Source organism: Lissotriton vulgaris, chromosome 2_1 (assembly GCF_964263255.1).
Source record: "Lissotriton vulgaris chromosome 2_1, aLisVul1.2, whole genome shotgun sequence".
NCBI classification, from domain to species: domain Eukaryota; kingdom Metazoa; phylum Chordata; class Amphibia; order Caudata; family Salamandridae; genus Lissotriton; species Lissotriton vulgaris.
This window is the reverse complement of record NC_141687.1, coordinates 371,618,400-371,637,302: the sequence shown is the minus strand read 5'-3', so window position 1 is coordinate 371,637,302 and position 18,903 is coordinate 371,618,400. Positions and strand designations below refer to the sequence as shown.

At 45.0% G+C, this 18,903-nt stretch overlaps 1 protein-coding gene across 1 annotated transcript in view; it reads left to right on the top strand.

Annotated features, from left to right (window-relative positions):
* The first annotated feature begins 8,830 nt into the window (after positions 1-8,830).
* The window catches only part of LOC147730378 (fibroblast growth factor receptor homolog 2-like), a 95,068-nt gene continuing 84,995 nt past the window's right edge, over positions 8,831-18,903 (top strand). Inside the window, exon 1 of the mRNA XM_086955185.1 lies at positions 8,831-8,996. Coding sequence (XP_086811311.1) covers positions 8,879-8,996 — 118 coding nt within the window. The 5' untranslated portion in view covers positions 8,831-8,878. The remainder of the gene's footprint in view (positions 8,997-18,903) is intronic.

The following is an 18,903-nucleotide window of genomic DNA, read 5'->3' as shown; positions in this document are numbered from 1 at the left end:
TCCCTAGCTCATTGCACCATCAGGATTCAAGCAAGCCGGGCCGAAGACGGCTGAAATGCCAGAAACCGGTCCCCGGTAGCTTGTTTCCTTCCCAGTATAAGAATTGGCTTGGTAGTTTGGTCTGCCCTGTTCCCATCATGCACTGGGCCAGGTCAGACTAATTTGCATATAGCCAAGTTCTGAGCTGGGGTGGTGCAGTGAGCTAAAAAACGGTGATGGATCAAGCCCTGATCTTTGGACTGGGTAAGAGTGGTCTGCTTAATTCAGACACTCTGTTCATCACCACCCCCTTTTCTGAATCATTTTTGTCCACCACAAGTGTGGAAGGGTATACTCAGATGTGAGTCCCTAGCTCATTGCACCATCAGGATTCAAGCAAGCCGGGCCGAAGACGGCTGAAATGCCAGAAACCGGTCCCCGGTAGCTTGTTTCCTTCCCAGTATAAGAATTGGCTTGGTAGTTTGGTCTGCCCTGTTCCCATCATGCACTGGGCCAGGGTCAGACTAATTTGCATATAGCCAAGTTCTGAGCTGGGATGGTGCAGTGAGCTAAAAAACGGTGATGGATCAAGCCCTGATCTTTGGACTGGGTAAGAGTGGTCTGCTTAATTCAGACACTCTGTTCATCACCACCCCCTTTTCTGAATCATTTTTGTCCACCACAAGCGTGGAAGGGTATACTCAGATGTGAGTCCCTAGCTCATTGCACCATCAGGATTCAAGCAAGCCGGGCCGAAGACGGCTGAAATGCCAGAAACCGGTCCCCGGTAGCTTGTTTCCTTCCCAGTATAAGAATTGGCTTGGTAGTTTGGTCTGCCCTGTTCCCATCATGCACTAGACCAGGGTCAGACTAATTTGCATATAGCCAAGTTCTGAGCTGGGATGGTGCAGTGAGCTAAAAAACGGTGATGGATCAAGCCCTGATCTTTGGACTGGGTAAGAGTGGTCTGCTTAATTCAGACACTCTGTTCATCACCACCCCCTTTTCTGAATCATTTTTGTCCACCACAAGCGTGGAAGGGTATACTCAGATGTGAGTCCCTAGCTCATTGCACCATCAGGATTCAAGCAAGCCGGGCCGAAGACGGCTGAAATTCCAGAAACCGGTCCCCGGTAGCTTGTTTCCTTCCCAGTATAAGAATTGGCTTGGTAGTTTGGTCTGCCCTGTTCCCATCATGCACTGGGCCAGGGTCAGACTAATTTGCATATAGCCAAGTTCTGAGCTGGGATGGTGCAGTGAGCTAAAAAACGGTGATGGATCAAGACCTGATCTTTGGACTGGGTAAGAGTGGTCTGCTTAATTCAGACACTCTGTTCATCACCACCCCCTTTTCTGAATCATTATACTCCCCTCCAGCACAGCTGGTTGTGACCCTTGGTGCTGCCGTCAAGTTCCTGGCCTCTCTGCCCCCGGGCTCCACCTTCCTGGGGGTGACTTCAACGCAGTCCCTTCCCTGGATCTGGACACAACTGAGATCCCCTCCCACGGCAGACTGGCGCATGCAAAGCATCTAACGAGCTGGGCGGAATCCCTAGGTTTTTGTGATGCATGGCGTACGTGACACCCGTGATCCTGGCAATTCACTCACACTTCAGCCCCACACCACACACGCGCATATAGAAATCATTTACATTCCCTCGACCAACTGCCTTAGGCTCCAGGATGTCGCAATCCTCCCGCAGGGTATATCCGACCATTCTCCGGTGATGCTCACTGTGGGCGCCCCTCCTGCCTCAATGCGTCAGACTTGGAGGTTGAATGCGTGGTTCCTCCAGGACAAGGAATTCCAGAAAGTGGTAGGACGTGAACTCCAACATTACTTCCAGACCAATGAGGGGTCGGTGTTTTCGCCTTGTGCCCTGTGGGAGGCTGGCAAGGCCACGATCCGTGGAGTTGCCAAGGGGATACTCAAAACACAGCAGCGTGTGCAGCTGGGCCAGTTCACTTCACGCGAGGCACAGGCCTTACGCCTTGAACAGTCCAATGCCCTGAACCCGATGCCTCAGACGTGAGACTCCTTGCCCACATACGCGAAGAGATTAGACAATTGTTGATTGATGCGGCTAAACTCCTCTGGCACTCCTCTATCGCTAGGGTGTACGGATGGGGAGATAAGAACGGCTCCCTCCTCAACAGACTGGCCACATACACCAGAGCGAACCGTATAATCCCCGAAATCATAGATCAGGATGGCTCAATATGTAATTCCTCAGCCGACATGGCCCTGGTCTTTGCTCTGTATTATCGCCAGCTCTATACGGCCCGGACTCCCTCCCTGTCTTTCTCAGACATTTTTGCGAGCTGGAGACAGTCAACTCCCCCACCTGGATTTGGCAGTTTAGGTGGACCTGGACCGTCCCATCACCAGTGAAGAGATTGGGGAGGGGATTGCCCCTGTCTCGTCCAGCAAGACGCCGGGTCCGGACGGCCTCCCCAAAAAATACTACGCTCTGTTTTGTGTCCGTGAGACGTTGACTCCACACCTTGCCCAGCTATTCAATGAGGCAGTGGAGTACGGTTCCTTTCCGCCGGAGACTGATGTGGCCACCATTGTGGTCCTTCCTAAATCCCAGCCACCCTCACCTCGGTGCGCGGACTATCGTCCTATCTCACTTATTAACAAAGAGCTAAAACTGTATGCCACGATACTCGCTCAGCACCTCAAACCCCATTTACATGCGCTGGTCCATCCTGACCAATGCGGGTTCATGCCATCATGTGGTACCTGACACTGTTTGCGGAGGCTTCACTCAGCCCTGGCCCACCGCAATTTGCTCACCCCCTACCTCACACTCCTCCTGGTAGATTTTGAGAAAACCTTTAATTCAGTAGACTGGGGGTTTTTGGACGATGTCCTGGCAGAGATGGGTTTCGGGCCCCGCTTTTGTGGTCTCGTCTGCATACTGTATGCTCGTCCGAGCGCTCGCGTCCTGGTGAACGGGGTTCTATCTGAGCCCTTCCAGATCTGCAGGGGGACGAGGCAGGGCTGCCCCCTCTCTCCCCTGCTCTTTGCGCTGGTGATGGAGCCCCTGGTGGTCCTGATACGCTCTAGTGAACAGGTGCGGGCTGGGAGTGGCCCAATACATAAGCAGAAAAAATCGCCCTCTACGTGGACGACGTCCTGATTTATCTGGCGGACCCGTGAGTTTGGGCCCCCACTCCCTCCAGATCCTCCGGTCTCTTGAGCAAGCCTCCCGCCTCTGGCTTAATCGAGATAAATCGGTCTTGGTCCCCCCCACATCTTTAGAGAGTGCTTTGAGTGGCAGTCCACCATACCGCTCCGCCGCCAGTCATTTAAGTATTTAGGAATATGGGTGACTTTACTCCCAGAACTCAGCTGGGCTCTTAATGTCACTTCCCAGGTGAAGCGGGCTAAGGCAGATCTGTTGAAATTGAAGCCACTGTCTCTGAATTTCATGGGAACAGTTGTGCTTTTTAATATGATGATTCTTCCCAGATTCCTATACATGCTTCATTTTCCGAGAGCGTGGATCCTGGAGCTTGACAGCCTGGCTTCCAAGTTCCTTTGGGGGAGGGGCAGGTCTTGATTGGCCCTGGACGTCTGTCAACTCCCTTCCTTTGATGGGGTTTTAGGGATGACCCATTTATACCTATATTACCTGGCTACGCGCTTGCTCGCGCTGCATGACTGGTTTAACGGGGGATGGTCTGATCCGGCATACAGATTGGAACTGAGTGAGTTGGGCTTGTCCAACCTCCAATCGGCGATGTATGGGGCACCTGTCCCGTCTCGTTTGCCGGAAGTGACTCGTTGGGTGCTCCAGGCCTGGCGGGCCGCACTCCGCCACACAAAATGGAGCCTGCACACTGACCCAATGCACACCGTTGTGGCAGGGTGTCTGGCTCAGGGAAGTCAATGGGCTACAGGGCTTCCAGTTGTGGGACCTAATAGGTATTTCACAGCTGGGCGACGTTTGGGTGGGTGATCTCTCCTTTCAGGAACTTCAGACTAGATATTCCCTACATCTCTCACAGTTTTAACGATACTTACAGCTGCGCCACGCTCTTCATGGGTAACTCTTGACTGGTACACGTCTCCCGGACCACAGCCCGCCTGAGGCACAAATCATGCTGTGGGACCTGGGAAGGGGGGGCATCTCCCGCATCTACCGGACGCTCATTAACAATACCCCTACCTCACTTGATCGGCTGCGGACCCATGGAAGAATGGGTGGGCTCCCTGGAGGAGGAAGACTGGTGCGATGCCCTTATGGCACGCAGGACAGTCACGGCCTCTGCCAGATTGCGTATGATACAGCTTTACTTCTTACATGCTGCCTATCTGACACCAGCACGTCTGCATCGCGCGGGATTCCAGCTGACCCCCGCCTGCACGAGGTGTGGTCACGAGCCAGCTGACTTTCTCCATATGGTGTAGTCATGCCCACGCTTGGCGCAATTCTGGAGAGACATTGAGGAGGAACTCAATGAGGTACTGGGGTGGGAGATCTCTCACGACCCGATGCGATCTTGGGCATCACCGACAAGTTGGATGGGTCCAGAAATGAACATTAATTTTATACTACAGCAATGGTGGTGGCCAAGAGGGATATAGCTTCTGTCCTGACTCTCCCCCTGTGGGGAAATGGTGGGCCAGGGTCGACTGGTGCGTCACGCAGGAGTAAACATGTATGCGGCGCTTGGTTGCCCCAAGAATTTTCGTAGGATTTGGGGGAAGTGTTGGGGGGCTTGGTTTAGTTTTGTGGGGGGATACTCCAGAAGTCGTCCTTTTGACCCTGCATGTAATTTACCTTTGGATTGTCCAGATCATCGCATACATCCTTTGGTTATCATGGCATCTTGATGATTGGCTTGTATTTTTGTTAAATTCAATAAAAATTTGTTTATCAAAAAAGAAATATAAAATATGTGCTTTTGGGTTAAACAAATGTAAGATATCCAGAAATATACATCAGGAGAAGAGGTTTGAATTAGGACCAAGATTAATTGCCAAATGATTTTATGCCGTTTGTGCTCTTCTCTGCCTGTGTGATTTGATGTACATAGGCAGTGTAATATGATCATTGAAATAAGAATATTGGAACACATGAATGCAATTAAAAATGTGGATGAGAGTTATACCGTGGTAACATATTTTGGCGAGATGCGTGGTAGTGATGTTATGAGCTGAAAAGTGGTAGGTTTGTAGAGAGGAAGTGAGAAAGAGAGATAGAAAACTCTGATGATAGACGGACCCATGACTAACTTTGAAAATGCAAACTAAGATTCTAAAGGTTAGAGTTGGGGTACAACATTGGGTACACAGCTGGCTAACAAGGAATGGGACATACTGGCTTACATCCCCAAAAAGTGCCTAGGAACCCTAGATTTAAGTTCACCCAATTTAATTACTTAAGCCAACCATACCTTTCTCCTAAATATATAGGCAAAATGTACCCTAGTACTGGAGATTACTTCCTGAGATGTGAGCCACATAAGGTGTGAGAGTGCCCCCAAATAGTGGAATACCAGGGAAACTGGTATCTCTAGGGTCTGAGACGTGGAAAGAAGTCTAAGGTGCACACCAGTGCCATGCCTCTTGCCATTCTGCCTCTTCTGCCCACAGCAAAACAAAAGTATAGACCCACAAACACTAACTTTGGCTATGTCCTGGCCAAGAGGAGGATAGCCGTAGCGTGGAAGGCACCAGGTGCCAAGGCACAGAAGGAACGAGGCTCCAAAAAAGGAGGAAAACAACTGAAGGTAAACACTAACTTGCAGTGACAAAGTGAAGGGAGGGTTAAAATCCACAAATGGGACACTTTGCTGTTGTTCCTATCCAACCAAAAACAAGAGACCACCACAAACACTCACTGACACCCACCGGAATGCATGGAAACATAAGTCAGAATGCATCTACATCTACTAATGGAGATTCACCACAGCAGTCTCTAAATGCACAAGTTCACCACCAGGTAGGTCCAATGGACACTAAGTCAGTAGTGGACCCGCTTAAATACACCAACTCAGCACAACCGTCTTGGAGATGCACGATGAACACATGGCCACCACTTGAGGGTCAGACCTACTCAAGGGTGTCTATTTCACTTGATGCGAAAAGGGCACCGCAAATGCATCAACCTCCGATTTGTTGGAGTAGGTTCACCTGGAACCTTAAGTTTCTTCAAACTTAAAAAAGTGTGACACACTCCTAGCTATAGTAGCTATGACTGTGTGATATCATGAATGCTCTTTAAGCATTTAATTGTGTAACATGCAGTTACTAATCATTACAAAGTAAAAAAAACATTAAAGATAATGATTTTGGAATGAAATAGTGCCTTGCAGTTTGATTACAGAAGTAGGCTTGCATGTGTTCCTTTGGTATGGACTTACTGAGGAAATGAGTTACTCATTTGTACAAAGTGAAAGTTAGAATGAGACCCATGAGTTTAATAGTACTGTCAGATGCATGAAGAGAGTGACTTATGGTACTCAGATAACATTTAACCTGCAGAGGCTGATAGGATCTGGATCTGGTGGCTCAGTGGAATAATGCGTCCACTACAGGAGTCTGTGTTTGACCTTATGGTCACATGGTCAAATCCCAGTGACTCCACCAAGTCTTTCATGCTTCTGAAGTTTGAAAAAACCTACTATTGGGTAACAATGAACATCTGTTATTCAGCATCAAGATCCCTAATGTGTGCTTTACAAATACGTATGTTATGATCGTAATGTGTTTGGCCATAAGGCCAGGATCAGTATTCACATTCTAGGGTTTAGTGTAATGCAGGTTGTGTTTAAGGACCCATTTCAGGTTTTATTGAAACCATTTTGATGCACTGATCAGGCATGATGAAACGTGTGCATATAGTAGAATATATATGAGGGGCAGTGATGATATAGAAAATATGGAATATGATGGACTTTGAATGTGTGAAGAAATGATGCTTAGAAGGAACAGAATTAAATGTACTCCATTCCACATTTTGGGCAACTAGATTGATTCATGATGGTCACATTCACTTGGCTAGCTTGAATCGTAACTTAGTTGCATATGCATGCAAGTATGGGTAAGTGCATGTGCATACCTATCGTTTGCCCTGCATTTTGGAGGGCCAGACAGTGGCAGGCTACTGCTTGTCTCTCTTTTCACTCATTTCGAACTGAACCAAAAGTGGAGTAATCGGTTTCACCATTACTACAGCACCACCCTCTAAGCTGACCCCATACTGTTTCCACTTGACAACCATATATTTAACATCTGGGTTCCTTTATCGCCCACATTATATCCTTGCACTATTCTCCTACACAATTTTATTTAACCCAAGTATGACCATTCCCCTGCCACGACAGAGTGATACCTGATACTAAACGGTAAAAAATCTTCCCCTTTTTTGTCCGTCAATTCCTTAATCAGAGCTTAGTAATTAGCAATAGCTTTTTGGTCCGGTACCTCGGTTTCCCTTTCCATCTTTGTATAAAGGCATCTACTTTGCCACACAAACCACCTTTTACGTTCACAGACGAGCTGCCATTTCCTGCATCTAGCTTCAGGTTAGCACGCGCTTGACTAAAAAACAAGGTTTGATTAAAGAAGCTCACTATAGAGTTGAAGACCATATGCGGGGCTGCCACAATATATCTTACCCTGTGTTCTCACTGCATGCCTTTCCGCAATTTGCACTTAGAAGACGGCCACCTATTATCTAAAGCTGAACTCTCCTGCACCAATGTTAACCCTCCCTGCTCCCCTGCACCGGATCTGACGCCCCGATATTCTCCTGGAAATAAGCTCCATCTGACTTCATCATGGCCCTGAAAATGCACCTCACCTGACAGAGAACACTGTCCTCTTGTTGCAAAAAACCACCTTTGCAGAAATTATACTGGCTCGGTATTGGAACTGTATACCATTTGCATTATGCTCTAAGCGCCTGCAGGAAATGCCTATTTCATTTACGCTGTTCTATTCTACTGGTGGAAGAGCTTCGGCCAGTGGATTGGGCTCTAGATATATTATTTCATTCAGCAATATGAGGATATTTATTTGGCATCAAGGCTGTCGGGTTCCAAAGGTGCTTTGCCTGCTGTCTTCAATGCCTGTCATATGCATGTCCATCATACACACGTGAGTATCACGATCAACTGATATAGATTGCATTGACCTGTGTTTGTTACAGTGTACTTCATGTCTGGTAGAAATGCCTCACCTTATATCATTAAACAGTAACCACGTCTAGAGTTGACCAGGGTTTTAACCATTAAGAGTACATCTGTGCCTGGGGTGAGATGTTTATGTGCCTCACCACATTGTCTATCTGAGGGTTAAGCTGCTGATGCTGTCCATGAGAAAACCTAGTAAATTTACATTATTTTCTGTGGTTAGTGGGATCTCAAGACCTGTCAGAGCGCACCAAGAGTTCTGGATGGAGGAGGTTGGAAATGATGAGTAGGAACTCCATCCGGAGAGCAGCGCTCGGTGTCAGAGGCGAGCTCATTAGGCTGTAGTACTTGTAAGAGCTCTGCAAGGTGTTTGTGGTCCCAGAACCTGTAGTAAGGGGTTGGATCAGTCAGGTGTCAGTCAGTGTAGAACCAGAGCCTGCAGTATGAGGTGAGGTCAGGTGCGTATAGGTGAATATGAGGTCTACATGCTGTACCACTGGTGTAATGTTAGTTTGTATAGGTCAGTGACACACTACTGCTGATGGACATCCAATAGTAATCTTAGGCGGTTTATTATCCCTTCAACCCCTGCACCCCTCTCTTGATTCTTCACCAATTACACCTCGATAAGCGTGAGATGAACATGAGAGGCATGCACATTGATTGCTGTTTCCATATCCTTCTGCCATTGCAGGGTTAGACTGCAACAGGTTCAGTGAGGTGTTGTGACATCTGGAACTGGACAGTAATGGCGGACAGGAGCAACACTGCGAAGAGTACCCCAAGAGCAATAACCACAACCTCTGTGCCTAACACAGCACGCAAAGACACCAGGACATCAGCCATGGCAGTGACCAAAGTCCTGGGTAAGTATTCCATACTGGCACCCTGGCTTTAGCCGTAGCGATACCGCCAGGCTGCATGCTTTACATTGGCACTGACCTTAGTCATGCAAGTGAACAAAGCCAGGATCAGATGGAGACCATATGAATGTCCTTCAGTCACCTTCTATTCCTTTAGTATGGTAAACAGTGGGTCCTTAAGGCGGTCCTTGTGCTTGTTGAATTACTTACAACTGTAAATATATAGGTGTATCATACCAAAATGCTGCATTGTCATTGGCTTTAGCTAATAAATATCTAACATCAAGACTGACTTCAAGACTCTGAGACAAGTCCCATTACAGCCACAACTCACATGTAATTATGTCTTGTTTCGATAAAATGTGTTTGTTAGGATCAGTGTGTTAATAAATAACTAGAGAGCAAATCTACTTAACATACTGTTTCAACACTGAAGAGATTGTGCGGGGGAAACCGCTGTAAAACCATCTGCTTTCCAATAATTAGTTGTACATATTTAAAGTGTTTTCAGTCCTTCAAACTTGCTTCAAAGTGAGTGAACCATAAGTTTTCATCATGTTTTAAAATACCTGCCTCAATGTCCAGATAAGCATATGTTGGCTTTTTAAACTTGCTACATCCGCTGCTGCCTCCTTGCACTTTTGTCCTGATGCGACAGACCCAGCACAGCTTTTTCAAGACTTCGGGCCTCATCATGAGTTTGGCGGTCCGATAAACCGCCAAACTCTAGATGGTAGTGCAACTGCCGCCGCACCAGTGGTCCGACCGCCCTATTACAAGTAAGGCGGGCGGACCGCAATGGGGCCACTGCTGCCACCAGGGTTCCACAACCAGGTGGTCTTGCAGTGGTCTTGAGGACACAATATGCTTGGCAGGGCTCCTGGCTTACTTTTCACGGCAGGTGAGCCCGTCGTGAAAAGTTTGGCGGTGAGGAAACAAAGGGGCCCTGCAAAGGGGCCCCTGCAGGGCCCCCTTGTGCCTCAGGGCCTGGGGATACATGCAGGGGGCTCCTTGGTGTGCCCCCTGTATGCATGTACCCCCAGTCCCTGTAGGGCATGGACTTGACAGTCCATGCCTTGCAGGAACTTCCTTTGGCGTTCCCATTGTGGTGCGTTCTTTATAGGCACCGCAGTAGGATCGCCACAGAACTGCCCGCTACTGACGCAATACATCAAAACCTGGTGGGCGGTGATCACACAGGTTTGGTGGTGCGGGAGCAGGTGGTCCTGCTCCTGCACCCCCAAACTCATAATAAGGACATTAAACACCTTCTTTAGAGAAAAAAATAACTCAATAAGACAAACTGACCTGGATTAATAAACAACTTGTTCTTGTGCTGATTTCACTTGCACAAGCTCACAATTTCTTTCTCTCCATCCCACCATTACCGGCGAAAAGAGTGAATAAGAACATGGTAAAATATGAGGAAGGGAGGGGGGGATAAGTGACCTCTTTCAACCATTTATTGTTTGTGACAGTTACCCCCAACAGTTTACTCCCCAACCTCGTGCCATCAACATACTGACAGTGGGGAGTTTTGCGTGGTGGACACCTATATTTATAACACTTGCCAGAATCTTAAACTGATTCAACCATCTGCTTTCAAGTGTTTGACATCAGTCCTCCTGGGAAGGCCTGTGCTACCAGCACACGCGAAAGGGCTGTGCTACCAGCACACGCGAAAGGGCTGTGCTACCAGCACACGCAAAACCATGTAAGCCTTACTGATGCATACTCTCAGTCTTAAAGGAAACCATATTGTTGCTTTTATGTCCATCTCGGAAAGGTCCTTACAGATCTTCTGCAGTTGTTGTCTCTTCTGTAGTATCAGCGCATTAAGGTCAAGAAAAAGGAAAATGTGTTTTCCCTCCATTTGAAATGTGTTTCTGACGGCTGCCACAAGCCTGCATCTCTGAGTCTTGGGTCCCCGAGGGTGGCAAGGATGCTTCTGCCCTTTGTATTCGTAACGTCCTGGATGTCCTCGATGGAAGCCTGTAAGCCCCACACACACATCATCATCATCATCTCCTGAAAGTGTTAAACGGTCTTGAAAAAGTATGCGTTACCTGCAGAAGCATCAGTTGGATGTGCAAAGAAAAACATTTTAGACAGAGGAAATTAGCTTCCTACCCGTCTCAAAATTCTACTTCATTAAAAGGGAGATTGAAAACTCATTCTTTGTCTTCTAAAATGGTCAAATTGTAAAATGTAGGAGATATGAAATAATAAAAAGAGCAGTCTGAGGAAACAGAAAGGAGATTTTGGATGTAGATGGAGAGCTTTATCATTAACTATGTTTGGTCTTTTTTCAACTATATCATGCCATGAATGATATGGCAAAATGTTGAAAGCACACCAGTAGTGAAGTTTCAGAAGCCCAATTAAGTCGTTTCAAATGATGATTTAATCCAAGCCAAAGACCCATGAAATCTCTATCCAACTCCCAGCCTTCAATGCCCCACAAATCACAACATTCCAGAACCCCAAAACTATAACATACATAAATTCCAAAAGGACAGTACATTGAGAGAAAAGAAGAAATGCAAATAATATTTCACATCATAATATACATATAACAAACCCACACAGTTTCGAAAAACAAGGTTTCAATTCTGCAGTGAGAATAAAAAGTATATGTAAACTCATAATGTGGCTCCTTCATGTCTCCACTGCAATGGACTACTAGTCATCGTTTCCTTGAAAATAATCACAAGAAGACATTATTTTCTATTACAATCACAGGAGGCTTTAAACATTTCTGTTATGAAATCCTTTTTTGAGGATCAATCAGCAGTGCCCCACTGCATAACAAAACATCTTCCATACAGCAGATGAAGTGAGATCTCTTTAAAGAGTTTACCTGCAAGCACACTTGAAAAAAGCCGCTCCTGTATGGCTCTAGTGCTGCTTTCTCAGATAAAAAAAAAAATTGTATATTTTTATTGAGAAGTACATGTCAGTTTATAAACAATGCATTAAAAAAGAAATATAAGGGCAAGAGGGCGGCATGTCAGCAGAACAGGGGAGCAGTTCCTTTAGAGCAGCAGCCCAGTAGAGTGGCAGTCCTTGTAGCAGCACATCATTCCATCTTCCTGGCAGAGTATCCACTGGTCCCGATGTGTACAGCAGAGTTGGTGTCTGAGGTCTCATTTTTATACACTGGTGCCCTGGTTGTGGAAGGTGGGAGACACTTCTAGACAGGGCCTACCCTAGTGGTGACTTGTATGTATTAAAAAGGAAGGTTTGGGCTTGACAAAAGGTTTAATTTGCCAAGTTAAAATGTCAGTTTAAACTGGAGACATAGGCCAAGAAATGACAGGCCTGAGACATGTTTAAATGGCTACTTAAGTGGGTGGCACTACTAGTGCTGTAGGTCCACTAGTAGCATTCATTTCACAGGCCCTGGGCACAATTTGTGCCACTTTATTAGGGACTTAAAATTCAATAAACAATGCAAATTGGTTATAAGCCAATTCCACCATGTTTTACGGAGAGAGCATAAGCACTTTAGCACTGGTTAGCAGTGGTAAACTGCGCAGAGTCCTAAAGTCAACATAAAGATTTCATCAAAATGTTGGAGGAAGGTAAAAAGTTTGGGGTGACCCTCCAAAAAGAGCCAGGTCCAACACTCGGTTTTGGTGGAAAATAATCTATCTGCTAACTCACCTGATATCCCGAGAAGCTGAGGCCCTCTCCTTTCACAAATGGGGAAATCCAGAGACTTGCCACCCAAGTTGTTCTAATGACCATCCCATAAGCAAAGTGCTACTTTATGATCTCTCTTGGAAACAGAAATACAGAGTAAGCCACTTCCCCTTTTACCATTTAAAGTATAGGCAAAAAGCAGCAATTCCACAATGCCAAAGTACCTCATGGGCAGCCCCTTTTCACACCACCTCCTGAAACCTAAGACTTTAGTCTAGGGCAAAAAACAATGTATGTATACACCTATCTACTTTCTAAATCACATGCCTTATCCTGTCATGCATGTCTGACGCTTTTCTGGGGCTCAGGTTAGCAAACTCACAGCAGCCAGTCATCTGATACAATATACTATTACTAACTATTTTAGATGCCTCAACATTAGCACACAGAGCAGGCTTGCTTTAAGATCTATAAATACTGCAGAAGGAGTGCAGGGCTCTGAAGAAGCAGAGGGTCTGGGCATTAATGGACTTGGGGGCTTCTGATGGGCCTTTCTCCTATTGAATCCACTGGCAAGCCTTTTCTCACTCTGGATCACAATGTTTACTACCGTAATCCTATGTAGTGTGATCAGCCTGCATACTGTTGTCACATTTTCCTGGCTCAAACAGAAACACAGGTATCCTGTTGTTAGCCTGTATTCTGCGGTCAGTGTTATGTTGGGGATGTGGAACATCCCTCATAGTTCAGTAAGAGAGGGAAGTTTATTGGGCTACCCTGTCACGCACAAGCTGAATGGTTTAAGCTTGTGACGTGTGGGGCAAGAAAATAAAAGACGCGGGGTCCCGGACCTCATGGTCAGAGAAATACCACAGAGACGTGTGTTTTATTTCTGCGTGCATCGCTTTTAGGCGGGGCCGTAACAAGCAGACACAACAGACTGGTGACGAGCGGGAGGTGTGTTTTCCCCACCCGTGCATCCTGCGCCTACCTCGTTCTCTGCTCCTGGCTGCACCTCGTCGGAGAGTGCCACGGTGACGCCTGTGAGCTGCTGGGAAGTTTTCTGCTGCACCGGGTGATTGCGGCTCCCGCGGCCTGACAGTTGCTCGTGCCTGTGTGGCGGGTTGTCCACCGTGCTGCTGGGTTAGTGAGAGGAATGTCCTGGTCTTTTTAACCCTTTCCATGCTCATGACAAGCTCAGCTCGTCATGATGCACGGTTGAGCTGTGCTGATGATGAGCTGAGCTCGTCATGAACAATGGACCTAACGATAAGTCAGCATAGGAGGGGAAAACACCTAGCAGCCAAGGTGTTAATATGCCTGCCCGGCAGCTCCCACCTGTTGGTTTCTCTCTGCAGCCTGGGTTTGTGCAGCTGCTCATGCCTAGTCAGGCGGGCTGCTGAACCTCCCTGTGACCATCAGAGGGCGGGGCTAGCATTCCTGCAAGCACAGTACCAGTACCTACATGACTACAAAGTACTCTGTGCTGAGGGGTCAACAGAGGTGACGGTTCCTTCTGGTTTTCCTACCTTCCTTCATGGTGATTCATTTTCAAGGACATGCATGTCACTCTTTTGGTCGTGACTGTCTTACTCAATGTGGCCCTGGGGCACCCAGGATGTTGACTGCTTTCTTGTGGGCCCTCTGCTGCCTGCTTCCGAGGTGAGAGAAGACTGTCCTTCTGTGGGCTGCTCCACCCATCTACTGCAGAGGAGGCGTAACATGGTGGTGCTCCCAGCATCGAGCCGCTCGCCTTCTTGTCGCAGTTTGATCGGACTGGTGAGGTTTCTGCGCTGTTCTTCTTTTGTTTCTTTAATAGCTGTGTTTGCAATGGCGTTCAATACTAGTACTTGGCCCTTTTGTTGTGGAGGGTTACCCATCTGCGCAGGCAGTGCGCTGGAAAGACTTGGTTGAGAGACTTGAGAACTATTTTGCTGCAGTTGTTCTTGACAACTATAGACTATGGGGCATATTATCAACAGGCTGTGATAATTATCGCTAAGCGCGATTTTAAATATCGCCGGTGATCCAGCGTCACTATAGAAATTCTGTCTCACATGCGTCACCATTCACTACCTAATACTCACCAAACTAATCAATAACCAGGCCCATGCACTAAGACAGAAAATCATGAAGCTGAATCATGTGGCCTAATTCTCTACACTACTAAACTCATCTTGATTTCTTACAAAATTATTTTCTTGTTGGGGAAATCTATTTTCTCTAGGTGTACTACAATTATTTACTGACCCTACTCTTTCAGGTAATTTTAAAAATCTGGGAGAACCTTCTTCAGCTTCTCTAGGAGGTGCACTTGGAGAAGTTCCTGTAGAAACTCTCGGGGTAGATTGAGAACCTGCTTGATAAGGTGGCGGTTTGCGTTTAGTAGCATAAATGTCTTCTAAAACTGCATCATCTAATTCCTCATCAATTCTCCTTCCAGCTTTCTTTTGTTCTAAATCTTCAGTAATCATTATTCTCACTGGATACAGACCATCATACATGTCTGCCTTTCTCCAGCGTCTCACCTTGTCTTCATGTGTTTCTCTATTTAAAATATATTTTGAATTTCTAGGTGCTAGGCATTTGCTTTCACGCTCAAGTTCCATCATCTCAACCTCCCATTCAACCAATGCCTCAAATTGTGTAGGTCTTGGCTTCGGCACAAGATCCATCATTTTTCCTCTCAGGTTTCTCAAAACTTTCATACTAAATGACCCATCTTCTGGCCATGCTAATACGCCATCATTTCTGGTATAATGCATCCAATTATCAAACCAAATTACAATATGATAGCCATATTTGCCTTCCATATCGGCTGCGGGTTTTCTGTACTTATGAAGTAATTTACCACCACGCGTTTCAATTTTCTTGTCAGGTTTAAAATAATTTTTCACCTTCTGAAACCATGAAGGCTTCTTTTTCTCACTATCGTTCCAATAACTCATGTTTTAAATCAAAATCGTTTATTCTGAAAAGCTTCGAAATGTTCTCTTGGTGTTCCGCTATTCGTTCCGCTATTCCAACCAATCCGTGCATGAAAGACACCAACAAGCCAATCAGGTTAAGCCACGTCACCACCTTGCTCCACCAATAGAAATACAGTGTTCAGAACTGACCAATCTGGTACCAGCTCGTCACTGTCATGTGAGCCAATCAGTGCGCTTTCTGTGACGTATGTTAGCCAATCACAGCGCGAACCGAAATGACGTATGCTGCCGCTGCAGCTTCTCTGCGTGTTACTCCGTAAACTCACCCCTCCTTCACAAAACTTTCTCACGACGCCATTTTAAGCAAAACTTTCCAATGAACTTTAATTAGTAACTACAAATAAACAAACCACTTGTCTGTTTCGCTAACAGGATGATAGTTTTTCAAACATACAGAACTCACTCTTCGCATAAAATAGACGACGCTATTTCTATACGATCATTTATTCACGCATACATACAAAAACCCTAATCATACACACACGAGATCTTGGCAGGACTTGAACCAACCACAGAAAACGTCAAACGTTAATAAGAATAGACGACGCTATCTTACCCTTCTCTCAAGCTTAGATAAATCCTATTACTCTTTTCACAAAAAGTTTTAAAACGGGCAACAAGTCCCTATGCTTAATGCTACGATTTCATAGGCAATCCTCACTATTACATTCAACCAGTCACATCTAATGTCCCTAAACTTGTGTTGTACGTCCACAACACGTGATATATTCTATACCACAATTTTGAAACAGAACAAATGCACTGTGTAACTCTTCTAGTCACACTACCCTTTGCCGGCAAATAACGAGGAATTTTTCACACTGCTGGAAAAATCCTTACGACTACATACAACAAGTGAACAAACTTAACAACAATTTTTAGACATGTATACTATGTAATTCGCATGTAACATGTATGTTACCATAGTAACCGGAATCTGCTACCAAAAGAATTGATCCAGCGTCACTATAGAAATTCTGTCTCACATGCGTCACCATTCACTACCTAATACTCACCAAACTAATCAATAACCAGGCCCATGCACTAAGACAGAAAATCATGAAGCTGAATCATGTGGCCTAATTCTCTACACTACTAAACTCATCTGTACATATTTACAACTGCAGTATAACATTTTTATTCATGAATTATCAAAGAAACATTTAATTAGACCTCTGAGGCCAACGGATTTAAACTAATGGGAACAACTCAAAAATCAAGACCAGCTTGACGTTTAAAGTCTTTTATTTTAAAATTCTCAAATTTCATAAACTTTATTAGCTTTATTAATAACAAACATTTAATTTTATTAATTCAGTTTTATTCATTAGATCATTGGCTCAAAAAGGTCTGACACTTCAACATTGCATAAAATAATGAATTAAAGAAAACATCAACCCTATTCCCTAAGTTAGCTTTCTGACCTGAAAAGGAAAATACATTTTAATAAACAGTTGAGTCCTTAGGTGTCCATAGGAAAACGGACAGCACTTCGCCCTCAGGAAACAGTCAGCCCAGTTCCCCTCAAGAGGCCCAATTTTTATACCTTTCTTGCTCGCTAATCTAACTAAATGTTATGTTTTATAAAACTGCAGCACCCTGATTGGTTGCTGACTGTCAGACCACCAAAACCACCCCTTCCAGAGAGAGAACGTCAGCACATCATTGTTCTTTGACATGACGCGACACCGGCTTCCGAAGATTCGCAACAATTTTAAAAGTTGTTTCACTGGTTTCCTCCAGAGCTCGGCAAAATCATCTCTGTCACTTCCTTGGCCTTGTAGAAATAACATCCAGAGCAGTCCGTGCACAAGTCTCTTTTGTCTGAGCCACAGTCCATTCAAAGGTATAGCTTTCCATGGAAAAGTTCCAATCTGACTGTGCTTGGCTCTGACTCTGCTCACATACAGGCCAACCAATATTCTCCAGTACTAGTATTAGGCCTCAAGCCTTTCTCTCGGGCTAGTATTTAAACAAACACAAAAGAATGATTAATTCAGGTAAAATAAACCCTTCTGTTACCTACCCAACCATTGCTAATAAACAACCCATTAATAAATGACATCTAGCAGAAGCAAACAAATAAAGCAGCACGTAAAATATCTACCATTCTTCATATAGTCCAGTTTTAAGTTTCTGAAAGAGTAAAAAGATGATTAAATGATTCACAGACAGACAATCACAGCATAGGACAAACATATAAGCACATATAATAAAAGCACATGCCATAAAATGATAAGCCACATATTAATAGTGACAAAAACATTAGGACGAACAAGACAAACAAAACAATATTAATCATGTGTTACCTGACAAACTCGCAAATGCAACAAGAGCACATATCATTAGTTCCCGCGTGTTCGAGTGTGTGGTGCAATCTTATACTAAGTTGAATTAATTAAACAAATCATGCAACAATTAATTAATAGATTAATTTATGTTACAGGGAATGGATTTCACGAGTCAGAATAAAATAATTTCTGAAGCTCGCTCCATCAACTCCCTCATCTGGTGATTTAAAAATCACCAAACAACTCCCAAAAATTTCAGAACATTTTTCACCCAAATTGGAGACGTCACATGTTGGATTCTCTCGATATTAGTCTCCCTAAACCCCTGTTTCTGCTGTCTGGTCATCTCTTTCAAACTGAGCCCTTTGCATCTCCTCTAACTCATATATCTTCTCTTGTTCTTTTCTAAGTTTAAAAATCCTTCTCTTCTCTTTCTGATGCTTCTTCCTTTTGTGAATCAAACAGCTAATTTTTAGCAGCATTATCACTATAATAATGACAATTACTGGATAGAGCACTTTGCCAATGATGGAGCTTCCAACTTCAGAAAACCATTCTTTTATAGCCTCTATTCTTTTCCCAATTCGTTCAGTGAATCTTTCTGCTTCCATGGGTTCTATCTCTTCATGAAATTGTGTAATGTTCTTAACAAGCAACTCTATATCCCGACTTTTGTCAGGTATATAAGTACAGCAATGCTGGACATGTAAGACCCCACACACTCTTCCCTCTTTTGAAAACAGAATGTCCAATGCAAGACGATTCTGCATAACCATGCTTCTGGTAGCAACAAGTTCTGTGCTGACTAATTGGAAACCACTTGCAGTATCTGTTGATAATCTATCTACAATTGTGGAAACCTTTCTGATTTTGATTGAATTCATAGTAATTCCCACCATAGGAATAACAGCACCAAAAAGGTCTCCCAGAACTTCTGTAAAACTTTCTCTTTTGTACCTATTTAGATTCAGATGTTCACCAAAT